The sequence below is a fragment of the Esox lucius genome, chromosome 21 (assembly GCF_011004845.1).
Source record: "Esox lucius isolate fEsoLuc1 chromosome 21, fEsoLuc1.pri, whole genome shotgun sequence".
Classification (NCBI taxonomy): domain Eukaryota; kingdom Metazoa; phylum Chordata; class Actinopteri; order Esociformes; family Esocidae; genus Esox; species Esox lucius.
In genome coordinates, this window is record NC_047589.1 from 9886827 (window position 1) to 9908736 (window position 21910).

The following is a 21910-nucleotide window of genomic DNA, read 5'->3' on the forward strand; positions in this document are numbered from 1 at the left end:
GGGATTGAGGTGGCTATTTTGGCCTACGTTGATGTTTTTCCTCGATCTGCTCTGACTGAAAGGCATGTTTGACTTTTGACTGTTACCCCATAACATCACTGTACTGTATGCTTCTGCATGGTCCACACTGCTCATGGTGGCTTCTGCTGTGTTGGTGAGGAGAAAAATATTAAAAAGTGAAAAGAGAGAAAAACAAAAATGGTCCAGATGCATCCTGTCATCGCACTGAGTTTCTCATCGCATTTCAAGTTTCCATCACAGCCGAGTTCCTAAACAGTGTTCCCAGCAATCAAGGATGCTTTACTAAAACGATACTTCTTATTGGCCATGCTCCTTCCTACCTACAATGCACCTGTACTAAAACCAAACAGCCTACCCTGATACGCTCCCTTCTTTTCACAATTCACATCTACTAAACCACACTTGAATATACCTTCCATACTGAGCCTGTTGGAACAAGGCTCATCGCTGCCTTTACCATTACGTTTCACTTCAAAGTAATGGTGAAGGCTGTGATGGATGCTCCTCCAAAACCCAGCCACCCCAACAGCCCCTGCTGTGCCAGACAGTGGAATAGGTGACTGTACCGCTTGAGATATGCACTTTCTACCTTTCCCCTCTGTTATCTAACACACTCCACCTTTCTCCAGAACTAAGAAGCATCTCTGTTCTTGCCCTCGTCTCAGTTTTTGTCTCCACTTCTCGGTGTGAATATCCCCTCTAACACACAGGCAACACCTAAAGATGTCCATCTCCAGACCCCTCCCCAGTCTCTCCTTTCATTCTGTCACTGTTTCCTCTCTCCTTTTTAAATAAATTGTGTGTTTCTCCGTTACCTCAAGCAACCCAGTTAAAAACAATGTAGCTAGTTTGAGCCTTCCTGTGTGTCTTTTAGTTTTCTTTGTAGTAATGTTTTTTGTGTGATTGTTTCTTGTCTAGTGGTCAACATTGTCTTGCTTTTTTCTTTTTTTTTGTTCTTTTTACATTTGTTGCTTTAATCACCAGTTACTTTTTTGACAACCAGTCTTTGTTCTGGCATCTCTGTTTGCAGGCTAACGGAAGTGCTAAAAGAGCGGGAGGGGATCATAAAACAACTTCCCCTACTGTGCCTGCTTCTAAAATCCCTGCTTTTTATCCTAGCTCTGGTAAAGGAAGCACCTCCCAGTCTGCTCCAAACTCAGATGCCACTAACCCCTTTACCCCTTCCACCTCCAACCCCTCCTGTTCCCCTCCCCACACCGCCAAGTCCTCCATCCCGTCCCTTCACAGCCCCCGCCACCCCGGCTCCTCCCACATCCCCTCCCTCTCTAACGGTTCCTCCCTCAAACTCCCTACACCCTCTCACGCAGGTAAAGCTTTCTCGTTCTCCTCGCAGACTCAAAACGGCCGAGCACCCACCTCCTCCTTCTCCTCCTCTTCCTCCTCTTCTTCCTCCTCCCCCTCCCCTCTGTCGCCCACCTCGCTGGGCCCGGGTGTGAAGAGTATCCGCACCATACACACCCCCAGCTTCACCAGCTACAGGCCCCAGAACGGCAGCGGCGGCAAATCCTGCATACCAACAGCCACAACAGCCAAGGACTCCACTTAGCACAGTTGCCATATTTGTGTTATTGCTCTTTCTCTCTTTCTCTCTCTCTTTCGCTCTCTCTTTCTCTCACTTAAGAGTGATTCATTTTTTAAAAAATTATTCTCATTGGTTTTTGTTTGTCGTCTTTCAAAAAGGGTAATGGATGCACTTCCCTCAACCATTCATGTTTCAATATGATTTGGCGCTGGCATTCTTACGGCGATGCTTTGAATTTTCTGTTGCGTTTTCCCTTGGCTATTGCTTTGAACTGGAAACCTAAGGTTTAAAGGATTTGGTTTTATTGCTTCATAGTTCACTGTTATATATGGTATTAAATGTATATTTTTCTTACATTAACTAAGATTTGGAAAATATAGAGTTGATTTACAATCATTATGACGATCTGAAAATGTGTTTTATTTTTTGAAAACCAGAGACTGGATATTCATAGTATATTTTGATCTTCCATTATTTCTTATGTTGCCCAACATTGAGCATAGCCCTAGAAAATACCTTTTATGAATGTATACACAATATGTATACAGACATTTAAAGTGAAACTGCATTGACTTCTATTTTGTTAAGGATATTTTCTCATACTGTATAGTTATCCATGCACTGCCAATTTATTTTTAGGTGATAGCAAACAGATTTTAAGTGTTTTAAATTTCTCTTTGTAGTTATTGTGCCTATTTGCCAAAGTTGTTATGTCATTTCCTGACTGTTTTACTGTAATTATGACATACCAAGTGAGAGGACTAGGACACACTTGAGGTGTGATGGCTGAAGTTTATACCTTCAATAGCTTTACTGGAGGTCTGTGTCTCTTAAGTTAATGTTTATCAATGTCTAAATGTATACAGTACTAAATACAAAAGTAATTGACAAACTGTTCTACCATGTGTACATAAATGCTTCTAATAAGAACTTTAGTAGTTTTGTTGACATACCAAAGTTTATTTGTATGCATGCCTTTAAGAGAGTGACAATATAAAAGAATTATGTTTGCACAGATAGATTTTGTAAATATTTGTTTTCTCTTGTTTTTTTTTGTAAAGCTTTAAACCATACTACATAAAAGAAAAGGGCAAAGAAAGAATTGTGTCAGAAGTTGGAATGAAAACAATAAAGGTCTGCATGGAATGCATTGAGGATGTACGTCCTTTTGTGTTTGAGTGAGAATAGTTTCTGTTCACTTTCAGCTGCCACCGTTCTGCTTTCAACTAAGTTCCAACCATGTACCAAGTAAAATGTTACTGTTTCCTCGGATTATGTACAATTAACTTGACCATGAGGTGGCAGTGAATGTCTACATTGCATGACGACCGTTCCAGCTGACTACGTTGTAAAGGGATGCAGCTTCCTCATTCTGGATAGGACAAGAGGTTATCTTATCAGTTAACCAGTTAATCACTCATCAGGAAATGACGTACATGGTTAAATAATAGTTAAATAAAAAAATAAACCCTTTCATACTGCCATTGAATGCTTCACCATGCCGTGAATGAAGAGACATGCAGCCATTGGTGGTCTGGAACGGACCCGGCGTTAAAGGGCGTGGAAACTGAGAGGTGTGTGAATACATTTGTAAAAGTATATCTGAAATCTCTGATATGGTACACAGATAGCCTATCTTTCACGACCACTGTGGTTTGTCTGTTAGTAGTGCCTCAGAAGGGGATTTACAGTACTACTCCCTGGAGTCAAATTGTAAGTATGATGATATACTGCTGCAATTGAAAATGTCTTATCAAAAGTGATTGCTTGATCTGATGTCAATTATCATTTCAAAAGAAAGTTTAAGTTTTAGTGTTGTGGTTGTAGCCAAAATATTGTCTCTCTACCCCTAGACAAGACCACACAAGTACTATTACTATTGTGAAAATATTAGTTAATAAAAAGTTATTTCCTAAAAATGTGTTGGAAAGTTGAGGTTTTGAACTAATTTTACTGTACTATGCGAACATACACAACATATACACCTTGAATGACATTATTTAAATGTGAAAGGGTATTTCAGAAAAATGTAACTATTAAAAAGGAGGAATTTAATTCAGCCTTAAAAATAACTTTTAGTTGTTTCCTCCACAGTTTCTGTGGAGGAAACAACAGTACTGTTAGTGATTATAGCCATTAAGACATACTGTATTATTCAGTTCTCTGGCTAACCACACCCTCTCTGACATTTACACAGATCTGTGTTGGTAAGCTTTATTTATAATGTTCTTTTTCATATTTACTGCCATATTAACCTGTCAGGCCATCTTGTTGATGCTGAAGAAACCACTTAAGCTCCATCCCAAAAGTACCCTATTTCCCACAGGGCTCTGAACTAGTGAACGACATAGGCAATAGCAGGCTTGGCAATGGGATGCTATTTGGGAAACAAATTTCGGTTATCGTCCTGAAGTCAAATATAGCAAATATTTACTTTCAACTTCCATTATGTGTAGACTAGCCTCTTCTCTTTGCTTTATCCCACAGGCTACAAGCCCAAACCATGATTATGAACTTAACTGAGGAGGAGAGTCAAGGATTTTATGCAAGAGGTTCCCACACTGAGAACATCCTGTTTGCTAGCTTTTACATCCTGGTCTTTTTGGTTGCTGTGCCCACCAATAGCTTGGCGCTGTGGGTGTTCTGCCGCCAGGTCATCAACTCGCCCTCCAAGCTCTTCCTGAGGCACCTGGCCATAGCCGATGTCTCCTACGTGCTGATCCTCCCCATGCGGATAGTCTACCACTTCTCAGACAGCAGCTGGCCCTTTGGAGATGTCCCATGTCGACTGGTGGGCTTTCTCTTCTACCTCAACATGTACGGCAGTCTCTACCTGATGGCCTTCATCAGCCTGGACCGCCTCTTCGCCCTGGTCCTACCTCTCCGGTCGCGTTCAATTAGGAGGGTCTTGTATGCCAAAGTGGTTGTATTCTTTCTGTGGGTGACAGTGACAGTGTCTATGGCACCCTTGCTGTTCTCGAACAAACGAATGATAACCATTCAGGTCAACAATAACACAGCTGTGGTCATGTGTTACCAGTTGTACTTGGAAAACACATCGGTCAAATCTTTGGTGTCAACTGTGGTGGCGTTTACTATTCCTCTGCTCACCGTTTTGGGCTCCTATATACTGATCCTATTGAGACTGAGGGGTGTCGAGCAACAGGAGAAGCCGTTCAGAAGCAAGGCTATGAGAATGATTGTCCTCATCATGGTGAACTTCCTGGTTGCTTTTGTGCCCTATCATGTGAACCGTTTCATATACATTTTGAGACACACTCAAACACACATGAAAACTGACACCATTAAGGTTCTGGCACTAGCCAATCGAGTCACTTCTGCTGTAACCTGTGTGAGTGGGGTTTTGGATCCTGTTATGTACTTCTTTCTTGCAAGGACTTATCAAAGTCTACTGCTGCAGCTGTTCTGCAGAAGGACCTTCCAACCACCACCTGATCTATAACTCGTTATTGAGCATTAAGATAGAAGAAAGGCCCTTTGTGTATGCCTGCAGGAATGAAATTACAATGTATTATAACAAAGCCAATGTACAGTGTTGAATCCTATAGATGCTGAACGCTGTAGTATATATAAGAAAAAAGGGGGTGTTGTATAGAGCCAATGTCACAAAATGCTAAATATCTGTTAAAACAACGAAAAACATAACAATGTATATTTTAGTAAATACATACTGACTTGTGTAAATGTAAATGTATGATTATGATTTGTGTAAATGTATGATTATGATTTTTTGTATTTAAATAGTTAAGTTGTACATAAATAATGTTTGACATTAAATGTTTCACCGCCCCATGTTTTCCATTTGAAGTCAAACAAATACATATTACAGTGGTGTTCATTTGTAATAAATAATGCTTGATGTACTAAAATATGAATGGTAATTACGCTCATTTAAAAAAAGTCTTTTTTATTTGTATCCATTCTTGAATAGTTTGAATATACATGCTTATTAAAGCAATTCAGACGTAGATAAATACAAACTGTTACTTTCTTTGAAATCGTAAATGTGGTTATAAATATCACTGCAAAAACAATAAATATGTATTCCTGTGAGAGGTCTGCTTTGTTCAATCCGGCTGGTGTAGCAGGAACTTGAAGGATTCCCCTGGATACTTTTTGTGAATTCCTAACTACTTTGACTTTGGTGAGGACCCGTACTAAGGTTTCTTGTCTCCAGGGGAGCCAGGAGAAAGCTATGGGGTTATGTGTGAGTATCTTTTGTATTCCTTTAAAATAGGAATAAGAATAATGTTATTTGGCAGCCACATATTCGACATTTAGCTATATAAGACAATATAGCTAGCTATTGATATCTAACTAGCTAGCTATGTGGTAATGTCAGGCAGTCAACATCTGGCTCCATCTTCGCATACCGTTCTTTGCCTAACGTTAACGTACATTACAGCTAACATTATTAGCTACTTTGACAAGAAGCTTATGTTACCAACTAGCATTATTAAAACCATCATTAATTAACGTTATTGTCACCTTAGAGCTAGCTAGTTCATTGTATACATATAACATTTTGACTCAAATGTCGCATGCAAAAAATCTCGTTGACAAAGAGCCAGCTTGCGACGCTGTACAGTAGTACTAGAAGTTGCGCTCTGAACTACATATAGTTCCCTAGAGAGCTAAAACGTTTACCCAAGCGAGTGGTTGTCCGTACTGTCTAGTATTTACATAATATTAAATGTGGACACGTAGCTATGTGTTTCATGTTGGATTGCTGATTATCTGAAAGCCATGGTATGAATGCTGATTGCCTGAAAGTCAGGGTAGCTGAGACCGTATCCCACGGGTATGACGTTACTGAAAATGTTTATTGTTTATTTGCGTTGGTAACCAGTTTCTATATGCTTAAGGCATCCCTGTGGATTGTTGTATATTTACAGTACCATGGCTAAGTGATGAATCCAGACACTGCTATTATTAGCCATGCTATATCAGCAATAAAACCATGGCCTGTGTTTCCTTTTTGGTTTAACTATAAAGCAACCCCTCCCCTTGAATGAATTAGTCATATTTATTGGGTTTCAAATTTTGCTAAACCATTGTTTTTCAGTGCTCAACCGGCTTAATCTAGAGGAGCAGCAATGACTGTCTGGAGGGTTTTGTTGAGTAGTTGAGTCCAGTGGAGTGGCCGCTGTAGACCACCACCACTATGGGTACAGCCTCCTCCTTGGTGAGCCCCGGTGAGGTCATCGAAGATGCTTACGGGGGCGAGGGCGGGGAGGCCTGCGAGATACCCGTGGAGGTCAAACCTAAAGCCCGCCTTCTGCGCAGCTCCTTCCGCCGTGGGCCCCGGGTAATCGGAGCCAGCTTCAAATCCACGGGCTCTGTGGACCTGGAATACACCGCTGAGTACGAGCGTCTGCGCAAAGAGTACGAGATCTTCCGAGTCAGCAAGAACAATGAGATAATCTCCATGCAAAGGAAGGAGGCGAAATTGGATGAGGAGAACAAGAGGCTCAGAGCCGAGCTGCAGGTGACAATTCTTGTACCTAAGATCATCTTGTCTTTCTGTAACTAAATACATATGGCCGGGTTGTCGCCAAAACTCATAATTTGTTCTCAATGGACCTCTCCTGTTAAATAACGTTTGTGTAAATTAACTACTGTGTCTATATTTTGTAATCTTATTCATATTAACCCAAAAGCCAAAGCTGATTCTTAACCAGAGTCTTACACCCCCCCCCCCGCCGTTTTCATTATGTTTGTAAAAACGGGCCTTAGGAATTATATAACAAATTAGACCTGTTAGTTATCAGCCTGTCATTCTATTTCCTCTGTCAAGTGTCCTTGAATGTTTAACAACATGTGATCTAAAATGCAAAACTGATCCTTAATCAACCCACTTACTCTGAAAAGGTTGATGCATATCAGCCCCTAGCGTGGCATGGGTGGGAGGTCCTTGTGCATTATCATTGCTCTGTCTTCATCCCCCAGGCTCTGCAGAAGACATACCAGAAGATCCTGAGAGAGAAGGAGAGCGCCCTGGAGGCCAAGTACCAAGCCATGGAGAGAGCCGCCACCTTTGAGCATGACAGGGACAAAGTCAAACGTCAGTTTAAGGTAAACCGCCCTAATTTAAGAGGTAGCGATAGAGGGGTTTTTGCTGAAAGAGCAGTAGGTCGGACTCGAACCCACGCTGCAGCAGTAAGTGCCCCTGACACAGCGGCTTATAACGCTGGGACCCACATTACACAACAGCTGCTAGATCTTTCTTTATAATCTCCTGGTACTTGACCGAGTCCATTATCCCATAGATTTTGCGAGGTTCCCGGGCCTTTAGAAGCAAAATAGCTACATCACATATTTTGTGAGACTTGGTGACCGCAGTTCTGCAGTTGTCCAACTGTGACCCTAATGTTTTTTTTTGCTTTTCAAACCGTATTCCTACTTGGATTAAAGCGCACCTCTTCCAGCAAGGTTCTTCAAAGCTACACATTTTTAGAGGGAGATGGAGATGGGTATTTTCATGCATGTACATTTTTTTTTTTATAGCCCTAGCCAAGCATCCTTTTGTCTCATAATTTTTTTTTCTTTATCCTTCATGTACCCTTCATGTTTGGCATCTAATATTTATAGCCCAGTGAAACAGGATGTCATTGATGAACACTTCCTAATGTCTCAGATGATTAGGCACTTCTATTCGATTTGGTTCATATTTAGGACAATAATTGGGATGTTTTTGATGAGAATATTTCTTGATGAATTTTGTTAGGGTTATATTACCTGAATAAAAACATTGATTTCTCTCATTTTGAGTGTAACGTCAAGCTAAAAGAATGCAAATCCGCTAAAAGAGAGGCAGATCGATGCCGTTTGAAAACACAAGTGAACATTGGTGCAGCTCCCTATCCACGATGGATGGAACTCAAGGATCAAAATGCATTACCCTGCGACGCTGATGTGGCAATTCTTTTGATGGATAATTAAATAATTTTAGTATTTAATTTAAAGAATGGCTTGTCAACTATCCTGGTCGAATGAAGACATCATTTTTTAGTTGAGCGAAATGAACAGATGACGTCTGGGGCTTTAAGAGTGAACTGACATCACACCAGCGACAGGCGAGATTTCTGGGAAAATTATGCAGGAAGTTATGTACTTCAGCTTTAATCAAAAATACGATTTGTTTAGAGATTTTTTGCTCATCCTTACCAATGGTGCAGTAATGGTGTAGGGAACTGTATTTAGGAAGTGGCCCAGGCACTACCGTGTTCCTAAACGTATATCACAAAGGGAGGACTACATCCCCAGTTTGTGTAGGTTACAGTAATGGCTTAACCATCTTGCATTTTTGATAAGCCTCAACGCTCCGAACTGGATTTGAGTCAGCATCTTAAACTAGTGTCAAACCATTACCATTCACTGTGGCCTGGCGCATCTACGGTCTCACCCTAAGTTCACCCCTGACCATCGGCATTTTGACACTACCTCTTACTGTCTTTCCCTACCATTATTCTGTATATATCTGTTCAAGAACATCCTAAAATATACGGATAAATGTCTTGTCTAAATGTCAGATCTTCCGGGAGACCAAAGAGAAAGAGATCCAGGATCTGCTGCGAGCCAAGAGGGACCTGGAGGCCAAGCTGCAACAGCTGCAGGCCCAGGGCATCGTAGTGTACGACCCAGAAGACTCGGACGAGGAAGACGACAACCGCACCGCTGTCACAAGTAAACCCACCACCACCAAAAAAATCTGGCATCAGTTACTCAATATCTGATATTAAACTGAACTGTCTGTCATTTGTCCTTCTGAAGCTGCTGGGACTCCGTGTGACTACTGGGGGGGTGGAGTGCTGGGCAGTGAGCCCTCAATGGGCAGCATGATGCAACTGCAGCAGACCTTCAGAGGACCGGAGTTTGCGCACAGCTTGTGCGATGTGGAGGGCCCGTTTGCCAATGTCAGCAGAGGTAAGCATCCGGTTGTTCAGTTCTCTTTACTAAACAGTTGTAGGTGTTTGAGCCTTAGTGTGTCAGTTTTGTGGCTGTATCAGTCATGATCGGCACATATCATGTCTGAAACTGAAACTGACATTTTGCCCACCGGGGTGTTTTTTCCTGTTTTGTTGTTTATTACACCTTTGAAAGTAGAAGAAATAGAACAGCATGTCTATAATTGTTACTTCTGTAAAGTAGTTTTTCTTTCCTTTTCTTTTTTTCATATTTTAGGGCAGTTATACCTTCTCCTTTAGTTTCAGGTATTTTGCCTTTAGCTCAAGGAGCATGTTAAGAAAATTATGTATTTAATTGAGTGTGTGTGTGTGTTTCAGACGACTGGGACGCTGCTGTAGCCAGTCTGCTGCAGGTGTGTCCTCACGTGTCCCAGGCATTGTGGAGTAACACGGTCCGCTGCTACCTGATCTCCACCCAGGAGACCCAGCCCGAGCTGGAGATCTTCACCCAGGTACCCTGGGAATGGCACTGTCCCATCTCACTCTATCTGAAAAGAACCTAGACTTTCCTACAGAGGTATTATGGCACATATCCTTCAAGCCTGTTTTGAAAAGCACCTGACTTAAGCTAGTGGTCTAGCTGAATGTTTATCCCAGAAATGTATTCAACCTGGAGAACCCACCATTCTCCTTCCATCCCTTAATTCAGTACAAATATCACAACATCACAGCTATTCAACATTAATTCACTACTTTTATCCAAGGTTTTCCCATGTCATTTCTCTTTCAGAAGTACTCTCCTAAGCTGAGGAGTCTGTGCGAGGACATGGGCCACTTCTACCTGAACGTCTTTTTCCCGGAGGAGAACGCAGCCTCCTATGGCCCAGAGCGCAGGCAGGAGATGGAGAGGAGCTCTTTGTGCGTGCTCCTCCTCAAATCCTCCATCACTAGGTCAGTGGGCTCCGTTTCTTGACGTCCAATTTAGATCATGAACGCTGAAGGTGATTGCCTCTCTATTGGCTTGTCCTGTACAGCTAGTGCACTTTTGAAATTGTATGTGTCTTTATTTTACCAGGTAAGTTGTCTTAACATACTGTCATTTAATGCTATGACCTGGGGAATACTGATGGGGGAGGAGAGGGGGTGAATGAGCCAATAGAAAGCTGGAGAGGATAAGGTTGCCATGATGGAAATTTGGCAAGGACAATTGGGGCAGCACCTTTACACTTACGATAAGTGTTTTGCGAAGCCGAGCAATCCCAGAGTAGCAATCCCAGAGTAGCAATCACCGAGTAATTCCTCACTCTGGGAATGTATTAAAGAGCTTAATTGACAAACTCCCTTACTGTGTCTATATATGTGTGTGTGTGTGTGTTTATGTATCTGTGCGTGCACGGTTAGCTGTGTGGAGGAGGATGCAGAAGAGGCCTTTGTGAGGAATCCTGACGGCCGTCCCCTGATGCTCTACCTGAGGACCACGGAGGCCCACCCCCTCACCGGCCCCACCAGACAGCTACTGGAAAGGGTCAATGCTGCAGACAAGGCTGCCAAAGTCAAGGTAGCCGATGGTGTACAGATGGGGTCCGACGGTTAGGAACACATACCAGAGTCCACTTGAGTTTACATCCTTCTGACCTTTGATTTCTCCTAACTTTCCTCTCTACCTTTGACTGTCCCATTTAACAATAGAACAAATATATATTTGCTCATTAAAAACGCAGACGAGGCTCCACATCTTCTGGACCGATCCACTCTCGACTGGTCAGTCACTAGAAAATCCTTGTCGCAGTCTTGACAGGTGCTTCTGGCTGGATTTTGGGGAATTCGAGTTCACTTTTTGTCTGCGTATGTTTTTTAACTGAAAACTGTCACAGTATTGACCTGGTATCACAGAGAATGTTAGGGGATACACCAGATTATAAATGTTTTTACAGTATATTATATCATTTCTTTCATTCATGCAGAATCAGTATACAATTAAAATGCAGATTGTCAGCTTTTTTTTTTTTCTTCAGTGTACAGAATCAGGAATTGGTAGACTCATCTAAGTCTTTCAGGTATTGTGTTTGAGATATGCCAGAATAAATGTTGTTCTACTGTTGTTTTATGTATCAGAACTGAATATAGTGTGAATGTACTATAGCCTGGTTATGGTACCATTGAGTCACTTTCTATAGGTAGTGGAGCACAGTGGCTCACCAGAGGAAGGAGCGTCAATGATATACACTCAACTGGAGAAAGTAATCAAACAGGTAAGGTACAAACAGGTACTTTTCTTTCACAGTCATGTGAAAAAGAAAGTATACCACCCGTCATTTTATTTTGTTCTTTCACACATTTGGACATGGATATGTTATCTTCACTTCAACTCAATTAACCTAATTTAATAGATAAAACACTGAAAGTTTATACTTTCTAATCATTTAAAATGTGTCCAAATATGTACTTTTTCACAAATACTTCTTAAAGAATAGGCTGCTTAGAGAGAGAACCTGAGAGAATCCTCTGACCCTGTAAACATCTGGTTTCAGGGGCGTAGGATTGAGTTTATTTGAGGAAACATTTTATATTTCTCTCGAAGGGTTCTCATTATTGGGGGGGGGGGGGCAAAATGTATCCCTGCTTTTAACATTGGGGGCGGCTGATCCTCCCTTGACTGGTATAGTCTCCCCCCTCCTCTGTTAGGAGCTGCTGGGTGTGGGATGCAGAGATCTGGACAGTAAAGACTCTGGGATAGAGGAGGGGCATGAGGAGGATTCTGGAGACGTGCTCTGGGACCTGCACGACGAGCAGGAGCAGATTGAGGCCTATCAGCAGGCCTGCAGCGCTGCAGCTCAGCTGGCCTTCCAGAAGGTAGGGGCTCGGACTCTACCTCCCAATCTCCCGCTACCGCTGTATCTCACTCCCTCTCTATCTCAGTAGGAAAGTATTATTTTATCTGTAGGATTTTGTGATTAAAGTGTACATTTATGTAATTTGCATTATCCTCATAGCTTCAGATCTTTACAGAAAGTGCACTGTTATGAAAAGTGTAGGATTGTATCACAAAATGATAACATATACAGTTGAGACCAAAAGTATTCATACCCATACCAAGGTTCCGTCATTCATTTGTGTCTCCAGCACAATGTCTTACCTTGTTTTGTCACTTGTTTATGTTATATTTCCCGCCGGAAGAAACCTATTGGTCAAATAAAAATTCACTAGGGCTCAAAATTTGCCATGGGTATGAATACTTTTGGCCTCAACTGTATGTTGTTTAAGACTAGCCGAGTAGCGGTATTGTAGTGTAAAACACATCATTTTAGTCATAGCAGACCCCTGTGTGCTTTATGCCCTATATATTGCTCTTTCCTCAGTATATAGATCGTCTAAATGGAATGGTTGCAGCTCCTCCTCCCACCCCTCCCCTGCTTGTGTCAGGGGGGCTGGGCTCAGGGAAGTCCCTCCTCCTGTCCAAATGGTGAGACCATTATCCAGTGCTATATTTACTTGGAATCAATAGAAATACATCTGACATGTCGTTTTCACTATTACAACAACAAGGTTGTTTATTCATACAACAAACACTGCTGGGGTCGGGGGATTTGTCAGACATCATTGCACATTTTAGGTTTTGAGTTCTGGGAAAACAGATGTAAAGAGACTTTGTTTTGGTGTTCTGGGAAAACAATGAAAGTGTGAATGTCTGCTGTCTTACACCATGTTAAGGGATTTGGCCAGTATCTTTTTGCTCCACATATGCTGTGTCGGGCCCATGGTTAAACCAGAAGGCATAGAAAACAGTAACACTTTGTTCCAACATTGGTTGATGAGCCACCAGGGGTGATGATGCATAGCTTTAAAACAGTTTTGCATAATTATAGAAAAAATATATATAATTTAAGTGCAAATAACACTATTCTAGAAATGCACTTTTACTGATATAAAAAAAAAAAGAATTAAAGTAACATCTAAAGGTTTGTGTGTGAGGACATCATAGCTTGTGCATTATAGTTCCTCTCAAACAAGGGTTTGGGTTGGGGTTAAAGGGTAGCTTTAAAAACTGTCATTAGTAATCAATGAAGTTGATTCTTCAGGATTGAGCTGCAGCAGAAGCTCTCCCCCAACACGTTGTTCCTCTACCATTTCGTGGGGCGGCCTCTCTCTACCAGTGCCGAGCCCGTACTCATCATCAAACGGCTCACCGTCAAACTGCTGCAGCACTTCTGGTCCATCTCCGGTCTGTCCATGGATCCCTCCAAGATCCTGGAGGAGTTCCCTCGTTGGCTAGAGAGGCTGTCGGCCAGGCACCAAGGCAACATCATCATCATCATCGACTCAATAGACCAGATACAGGTACAAACCTAGCTGCTATGACTGCAATCTGAATGGGACACTGTATCCAATGTAGATCCCTACTCTACCCTTGGGGCATTGGGCTTGGTTTTCATCATAACTCCTTTTAGTATAAGCGGTCACATTTTACTGTGTTTATTATCTTCCAGCAAGCAGAGAAACACATGAAGTGGCTGATTGATCCCCTGCCGGTCAATGTCCGCGTGGTGGTGTCTGTCAACGTGGAGACTTGTCCTCAGGCTTGGAGGTAGGATACATGAAGTCTACACAACGGATAAGCTCCGGAGTCGCATTGCCAGCAATGTCTAGGTTTTGGGGGATTAGTATTGGAATATGGTTGCCCTGCTTCCTAATTCTCTGCCAACTCCTTGTGGTGGCATAGGAACCAGTGAGTTGCTGCATTCATCTTGCCATGAATTTTCACTAGATTCCTGTGCCTTTAGAGCTCACACCCCCCCCAAAACATCAGTGAGCCACCACCATGCTTCACAGTGGGGATGGTATTCTGTTCACTATAGGCCTTATTGACCCCTCTCCAAACATAATGCTTATGGTTGTGACCATAAAGCTCTATTTTGGTCTCGTCAGTCCAAATTACAGTGTGCCAGAAGCTGTGAGGCATGTCAAGGTGTTGGGCATATTTTAAGCTGGCTTTTTTGTGGCATTGGCGCAGTAAAGGCTTCTTTCTGGCAACTCGACCATGCAGCTCAAGTATCATCGTATTGTGCTCCTTGAAACAACTTGAAACAACTTTGTCCAGAGCAGCCTGTATTTCTCATGAGGTACCTGTGTGTTTTTCTTTGTATCCCGAACAATTCTTCTGACAGTTTTGGCTGAAATCTTTCTTGGTCTACCTTGGCTTGGTATCAAGAGATCCCTGAATTTTGCACTTTTTAATAAGTGATTGAACAGTACTGACTGGCATTTGCAAGGCTTTGGATATCTTTTTATATACTTTTCCATCTTTATAAAGTTCCAATACCTTGTTATGCAGGTCTTTTGACAGTTATTTGCTGCTCCCCACGGCTCAGTGTCTAGCCTGCTCTGTGCATCCACAGAGCTAACAAACTCATTGACTATTTATACACAGAGACTAACTGCAATTTAACTCTTGAAAGCAAATCTGGGGTACTTGCATCAAAGGGATTGATTCAATTGCTTAGAACATTAGAAGCATTCCACCTATCCTATTTGCTGCGGTTGTTTCTGAAAGTTGGGGATCTCCCCTTTCTGGCAGCGTAAAACATCTCTGGTCTAGGTCTTACTACCTTTTTATGGGCATGAAGAGAAGAGTTTTATGACACCCCCCCCCCCCGCGGGTGATCACAGCTCGCGCCTATGTTGTGTCGAAAACTGTCCCCCTGCCAGAATCTGTCCCCCCTTCCCATGAACGCGCACGCTATTCTCTGTTGCTGCAATATGCTTGTTGATGTGCATATGTGTGTTGATGTGTGCTCTGTACTTCGTTGTCCGTTTAGCATAAGTTTTCCTGATCTTAATCGGAAAAAAAACATTGTTTTTAAAGAAAACCGTAAAATGATTATGTTTTCCGCATTTTATTATCAACAAAAATTTATACAGCATAGTCAAAAAGTCAAAAAAAGAATCGGCAATTATAGCCGACGCCCCTGAGACCCAGCAAAACGTTTTCGAATTTAGATTTTTATATCACTGTAGTGTTTGGTGCATAATAAATATTAACAAAAAATATATTTGTTATTCTATGTCATATATAGTTATTCTATTTTGGGGCTTGCCAAAATAGAGTAACTATATTCTTTGTTATTCTATTTTGGCAAGCCCCTTACTTGCCTGCCAACCCCACCCCCCATGTTGACCAGTAATGTGTGCCACAACATGTATTTGAACACCTTATGGTGGGGTTGACGTTCCGCAAGCTCATTTTCTTGCCTGACAAAAATTGTCCCCTCTCCCTATGTTGAGACTGAATGGTCTGACAAACTTGTACATTTTGGTAGCTCATTTTGACCAGTAGAGTGTATCACAGAAGGTATTTCACTCTAGTGACAAAAGGTATCACCTTACAGGGGATGGGGACAGTTTTGGCAAGCTCATTTTCTTGCTTGCCGAAAATTGTCCCCCCTCCCTATCTTGAGACTGGAAGGTCTGACCAAGTTCTAAATCCTATTGGTAGCTCATGTTTCCTATTCACTGTAAGGATTTTTCTGATTGGACAGTACTTGTGGGCTCGGGACATTTTTGTGATTGGCTTGCAAAGGACTTGCAAAACATAACATGTCTTTTAATATATTAGGAAGTTATAATCTTGTAAACAGTGGCTAATTGGTCATAATTCCCTGAACAAAAGGAAGGCACATAAAGGTTTGGCTTGTATTTTGCGTTTGCTGTATTTATATAGGAGGCTGCATCATGTGCTCGGCTAATAGTTGCTAAGTTACGGCTCCAAGATCCGTCTCAAGGGGGAAACTGAGTTTACATCCGAAGACAAAAAATGAATGTGTGTGGTTAAAACTCTAATTATTGGGATGACAGTGCATACCAAACTGAACGTCCTGTACCAAACGGTATGGATACATGTACAAATACAAAATAATAAAACTATTACAAAATGATTAACCATTCTGATTTATAAAGAGAAAATATTATCATGATGTTAATTAAATATGGATACAGCTACAGCTCGTCAGATGCATGCATTATTTTCACAGCTTAGCATTTAAAATAAAACTGATTGATATTAGATTATTCTCTTACAAATATTTTCAAATAATTATCTCTTAATAAATGTAGTGATATATTACAGCACACTGTTTAATCAGTTAGGTTATACTGGTAAGCCTATTACTGGCTAAAAAGCTGTTTAAACAGGCATTCGCAAAAGCCATACAGTTCATAGATGCTATTTGTGGTAGAGGTAAACATAATAATAAACGTTAGTCAGTTTAACACAATGCTTAATGGTTTCTAGTGAATGGGCAAAGTGATTGCACAGTAGCGTAGTGGTTAAAGACAGCCACTCCTATGGGAGACCCGGGTTCGAATCCAGTGAGGGCAACAATGTTTATCACTATAAATACTGCCTAATTCTGACCTTTGCCATTTGTATGTCGCAAAACCAGGGAGTTTCTGCAAACCAGCCAACGGTTTTCCAATCGAGGAACTGTCCAGTTTCGATGAACCTCGATTTTCAGTTTTTAAGTTAAAATAGTGAAACCTGTTGGTTTCTTCTCTGGCTGTAGCCCATCCTCTCCAAGGTTGAACTTGTGTGTTCACAAATTATCTTTTTCCAACCACTGTTATCGTGTGGTTATTTGCGTTAATGTCACTTTCTTGTCAGCGTTATGATTGGCCTTTTTCCGCCACAAAACTGCTGCACACACTGTATATTTTATCTTTGTTTTTCACACCATTCTATGTAGACTGTTTTTGAGATACTGATAACATCAATATTCCAATTTCGGCATGTTAATTTTCTTGCTTGCCAAATATTGTCCCCCCTCCCCATGTTGTGACTGAATGGTCTGACAAATTTCTAAATCATATTGGTAGCTCATGTTGATCAGTAGAGTGTGCCACAAAAGGTGTTTTACTCTATTGACAAAAGGTTGCACATTACATGGGGGGGGGTGATTTTTGGCAAGCTAATTTTCTTGCCTGCCGAAAATTGCCCCCCCTCCCCATCTTGAGACTGGAAGGTCTGACCAACTTCTAAATCATATTGGTAGCTCATGTTGATCAGTTTTATTCTGTTAACAAAGGGTAGCACATAGTAAGGAGGGGTGATTTTACTCATTTTTCTAAAACAAATTACCAAATATTTCAGCATTGATATCTGAGCAAAAGTTATAGTAAATGCATGCTTTGTGGCCTCGCAAAAACACCACATTGTTTTGACTGGTCTGATACTGAAAGCTAATGTTATACAAGCATTTTCTTTTGTAACTTTTTGTTTCAAACACATTTGTTTGTGGTTTACAGCTTAGTGTTTTAATATAGCTGCTGTAATTTAAGACATTGAATGGGGAGTGTGTGCGTGCGTGTACTTCTATACTTGATGACCTTACCTCGACGGCCAACCTGTATTGTGAGGATATTTACCAGTCCTCACAAGCTATTTTTTTCAAACTCCTTGCTTGATATCCTGTGGCCATAGGCTCTATGCTGTATACATTTCATCAAAAGCCCTCCAGAATCTCCAGACATCAATTAAGTAGTTAAATCTGTCGCCTATGGGTTTTCCAAATGGAAAATGACCCCAAACATCCTCCCAAAGTTGTGACAGAATGGCTTAAGGACAACAAAGTCAAGGTATGGGAATTGCCGTCACAAACCCCTGACCTCAATCCTATAGAAAATGTGTAGGCAGAACTGAAAAAGCGTGTGCGAGCAAGGAGGCTTTCAAACCTGACTCAGGCCTAGTCCACGCGTACACTGGTATTTTTTGAAACGGGGGGGGGGGGGGGTTGGTGTTTATGCGTTTTGGCCTTTCATCCATACGCAAACTGCGTTTTAAGTCACTGTAAACTGATCTTTTGAAAAACTCCTTCCAATGTGAAGATATTCAGAAACTGTATTAAGTGTTGACATGTAGACAGGAAAAACTGAGATTTTGGCTCGCAATGTCAGTGTGCACCCAGTGAGCGCCGTCATCTCCTTTGTTTGGCGTCAGAGTGAGCGCTATCATCTCCTTTGTTTACATGAGGCGATTTTGTGTGTACATGTACAGACATTTGTACATGTTTACACAAATGTACAGTTACTCTCCCACTATATTTAGGAACAGAGGCGTCAGAATGCGTTACGCAGGTCACTGCTACATCCAACACCTGTGCCATTGTTGTTATTTGACTGAGGTATATGTAAACTTCTATCTTCAACTGTAGTTACTTTTTGAGCTGTGTTGTTTTGCCTTTGTATTGTGGCCTGTTAAGTGAACGTGTGACTTGACTGTTGTTCCCTAGGCTATGGCCCACCATCCACCTCGACCCCCTGACCCCAAGAGAAGTGAAGAGTGTCATCAGCACAGAGTGCCTGGGAGCCGATGTCAAACTCACTAAAGACCAGGTGATTGTCAAACTGACGTTGTTAGTGCAGGAATCTCCCTATTTAAAAAACGCAAAATGAATTTTATGTCAAAGTCAAACCCAGTAATCAAGTTGAATTGGCAATTTTCCTGGCAGGCAGTTTCAGTATTGATATCTGAGCAAAAGTTCTAGAAAATGCATTCTCTGTTGCCTTGCAAGCACACCATATTGTTTTGACTGGTCTGATACTGAAAGCTAATGCATTTCCTTTTGTAGCTTTTTGTGACAAACACATGTTTGTGGTTTACAGCTTAGTGTTTAAATATAGCAGCTATACTTTAAGACTTTGAATGGGGAGTGTGTGTGGTGAGTGTGTGGGGTGTGGTGTGTGTGGTGTGTGTGCATGCGTGTATTTCTATACTTGTGATGACCATACCTTGAGGGCCAACCTTTACTGTGAGGACGTATTTGCCTGTCCTCACAAGCAATTTTTTCCAAACTCGTGAAAAAACTTGCGTGACATCCTGTTGCCATAGGCACTATGCTGTATAAATGTAATCAAATGCCCTCAGATCAATAATGGTCAGTCAAAAACTGTTTATTTGCAGAGCTCTATAGCTCCCCTGTAGCATGGTCCTGGTATTGCAATGGAATGTTTCCTGTTCACTGGAAGGATTTTTCTGATTGGACAGTACTTGTGGGCTCGGGACATTTTTGTGATTGGCTAGTGTTCACCCATGTGATCAATGTGTCGAAGGTTTCAGCTTTGTCAACTTTAGTGCCACAGCTTTGTCACTGTGTTGGCTGGGGTGTTACAGTATACAAAAGTCCCGGGTGTGTACGTGCCTCAGATTTTAAGTCACGGTTTGGTAAGATATTGGTACACTGAAAAAGGACTTGCAAAACATAACATCTCTTTTAATATATTATGAAGTTATAATCTTGTAAACAGTGGCTAATAAGTCATAATTCCCTGAACAAAAGGAAGGCACATAAAGGTTTGGCTTGTATTTTGCGTTTGCTGTATTTATATAGGAGGCTGCATCATGTGCTCGGCTAATAGTTCCTAAGTTACGGCTCCAAGATCCGGCTCAAGGGGGAAACTGAGTTTACATCCGAAGACGAAAAAATGAATGTGTGTGGTTAAAACTCTAATTATTGGGATGACAGTGCATACCAAACTGAACGTCCTGTACCAAACGGTATGGATACGGGTACAAATACAAAATAATAAAACCATTTGTTATTAACCATTCTGATTTATAAAGAGAAAATATTAACATGATGTTAATTAAATATGGATACAGCTACAGCTCGTCAAATGCATGCATTATTTTCACAGCTTAGCATTTAAAATAAAACTGATTGATATTAGATTATTCTCTTACAAATATTTTCAAATAATTAACTCTAAATAAATGTAGTGAAATATTACAGCACACTGTTTAAGGGCAACATTTATCACTTTAAACTGCGGGCCGGCTGTACTTGGGTGCCCGGTCCCTTTTCTGGTATTAGGTACAGGGCAGCAGAGTTAATCCTGCCTAATTCAGACCTTGCCATCTACATGTTGCAACAAAAATCGAGTTTCTGCAGACCAGAGAACTGTAGAACTGTCCAGTTTTGATGAACCTTGATTTTCAGTTTAGGTTAACATAGTGAAACCTGTTGGTTTCTTCTCTGGCTGTAGCCCATCTTCTCCAAGGTTGAACTTCTCTTTTGCCAACCACTTTTATCTTGTGGTTATTTGTGTTAATGTCACTTTCTTGTCAGCGTTATGAATGGCCCTTTTCTGACAGCCACAGAACTGCTGCATATTGTGTTTTTCACACCATGTAAACTGTGTTTTTGAGATACTGATAACATCAAAAGTTATTCCAGTGTCTCAGTTAGGGATGGCAGCTTAAGTGTAGACCAATTCACATTACACTCACCTAAAGGATTATTAGGAACACCATACTAATACTGTGTTTGACCCCCTTTCATCTTCGGAACTGACTTAATTCTATGTGGCATTGATTCAACAAGGTGCTGAAAGCATTCTTTAGAAATGTTGGCCCATATTGATAGGAAAGCATCTTGCAGTTGATGGAGATTTGTGGGATGCACAACCAGGGCACGAAGCTCCACCACATCCCAAAGATGCTCTATTGGGTTGAGATCTGGTGACTGTGGGGGCCATTTCAGTACAGTGAACTCATTGTCATGTTCTAGAAACCAATTTGAAATGATTTAAGCTTTGTGACATGGTGCATTATCCTGCTGGAAGTAGCCATCAGAGGATGGGTACATGGTGGTCATAAAGGGATGGACATGGTCAGAAACAATGCTCAGGTAGGCCGTGGCATTTAAATGATGCCCAATTGGCACTAAGGGGCCTAAAGTTTGCCAAGAAAACATCCCCCACACCATTACACCACCACCACCAGCCTGCACAGTGGTAACAAGGCATGATGGATTCATGTTCTCATTCTGTTCACGCCAAATTCTGACCATCTGAATGTCTCAACAGAAATCGAGAGTGGTTATTTCAGTCAAAGTTGCTCTTCTATCAGCTTGAATCAGTCGGCCCATTCTCCTCTGACCTCTAGCATTAACAAGGCATTTTCACCCACAGGATTGCCGCATACTGGATGTTTTTCCCTTTTCACACCATTCTTTGTAAACCCTAGAAATGGTTGTGCGTGAAAATCGCAGTAACTGAGCAGATTGTGAAATACTCAGACCGGCCCGTCTGGCACCAACAACCATGCCACGCTCAAAATTGCTTAAATCATTTTTCTTTCCCATTCTGACATTCAGTTTGGAGTTCAGGAGATTGTCTTGACCAGGACCACACCCCTAAATGCATTGAAGCAACTGCCATGTGATTGGTTGATTAAATAATTGCATTAATGAGAAATTGAACAGGTGTTCCTAATAATCCTTTAGGTGAGTGTATACATCTCCTGAAAAAATTGAGAGACCACTGCACCTTTTTCTTTCCTTTCCAAAAAAGTTGCAAAGGAAAGTTTTGAGTGAGAAACATAAGTGCTTTTCTTCCTTACCTTCCTTTTCGGCTTTTTTGGAAAAGA

The 21910-nt window shown here is 41.4% G+C and overlaps 3 protein-coding genes across 21 annotated transcripts in view; all 3 read left to right on the forward strand.

The window, feature by feature from the left end:
• Nucleotides 1–2714, forward strand: part of si:ch211-285f17.1 (sickle tail protein homolog) — a 157916-nt gene extending 155202 nt beyond the window's left edge. For all 17 annotated transcript variants that reach the window (XM_020041741.2, XM_010899448.5, XM_010899450.5 and 14 more), the window contains one exon: nucleotides 1052–2714. In XM_020041741.2, the coding sequence (XP_019897300.2) occupies nucleotides 1052–1588 (537 nt within the window). In that variant the 3' untranslated portion in view covers nucleotides 1589–2714. The remainder of the gene's footprint in view (nucleotides 1–1051) is intronic.
• An 86-nt stretch (nucleotides 2715–2800) lies between these two features.
• Nucleotides 2801–5281, forward strand: LOC105027365 (uracil nucleotide/cysteinyl leukotriene receptor). The gene is made up of 2 exons (XM_010899446.4): nucleotides 2801–3277; nucleotides 4052–5281. The coding sequence occupies exon 2, from the start codon at nucleotides 4068–4070 to the stop codon at nucleotides 5025–5027; it is 960 nt and encodes a 319-aa protein (XP_010897748.2). The 5' UTR covers nucleotides 2801–3277; nucleotides 4052–4067; the 3' UTR covers nucleotides 5028–5281.
• Nucleotides 5282–5691: 410 nt separating this feature from the next.
• The window catches only part of nphp3 (nephronophthisis 3), a 35942-nt gene continuing 19723 nt past the window's right edge, over nucleotides 5692–21910 (forward strand). Inside the window, exons 1-15 of one of the 3 annotated variants that reach the window (XM_034289319.1) lie at nucleotides 5700–5790; nucleotides 6293–6298; nucleotides 6651–7073; nucleotides 7535–7660; nucleotides 9118–9271; nucleotides 9359–9511; nucleotides 9871–10004; nucleotides 10283–10443; nucleotides 10894–11050; nucleotides 11670–11744; nucleotides 12178–12345; nucleotides 12852–12955; nucleotides 13572–13830; nucleotides 13980–14077; nucleotides 18774–18876. In XM_034289319.1, coding sequence (XP_034145210.1) covers nucleotides 6750–7073; nucleotides 7535–7660; nucleotides 9118–9271; nucleotides 9359–9511; nucleotides 9871–10004; nucleotides 10283–10443; nucleotides 10894–11050; nucleotides 11670–11744; nucleotides 12178–12345; nucleotides 12852–12955; nucleotides 13572–13830; nucleotides 13980–14077; nucleotides 18774–18876 — 2016 coding nt within the window. In that variant the 5' untranslated portion in view covers nucleotides 5700–5790; nucleotides 6293–6298; nucleotides 6651–6749. Of the gene's footprint in view, nucleotides 5793–6292; nucleotides 6299–6650; nucleotides 7074–7534; nucleotides 7661–9117; nucleotides 9272–9358; nucleotides 9512–9870; nucleotides 10005–10282; nucleotides 10444–10893; nucleotides 11051–11669; nucleotides 11745–12177; nucleotides 12346–12851; nucleotides 12956–13571; nucleotides 13831–13979; nucleotides 14078–18773; nucleotides 18877–21910 lie in introns of all 3 variants that reach the window. The other 2 variants (XM_034289318.1, XM_010899460.5) reach the window with 2 other exon arrangements.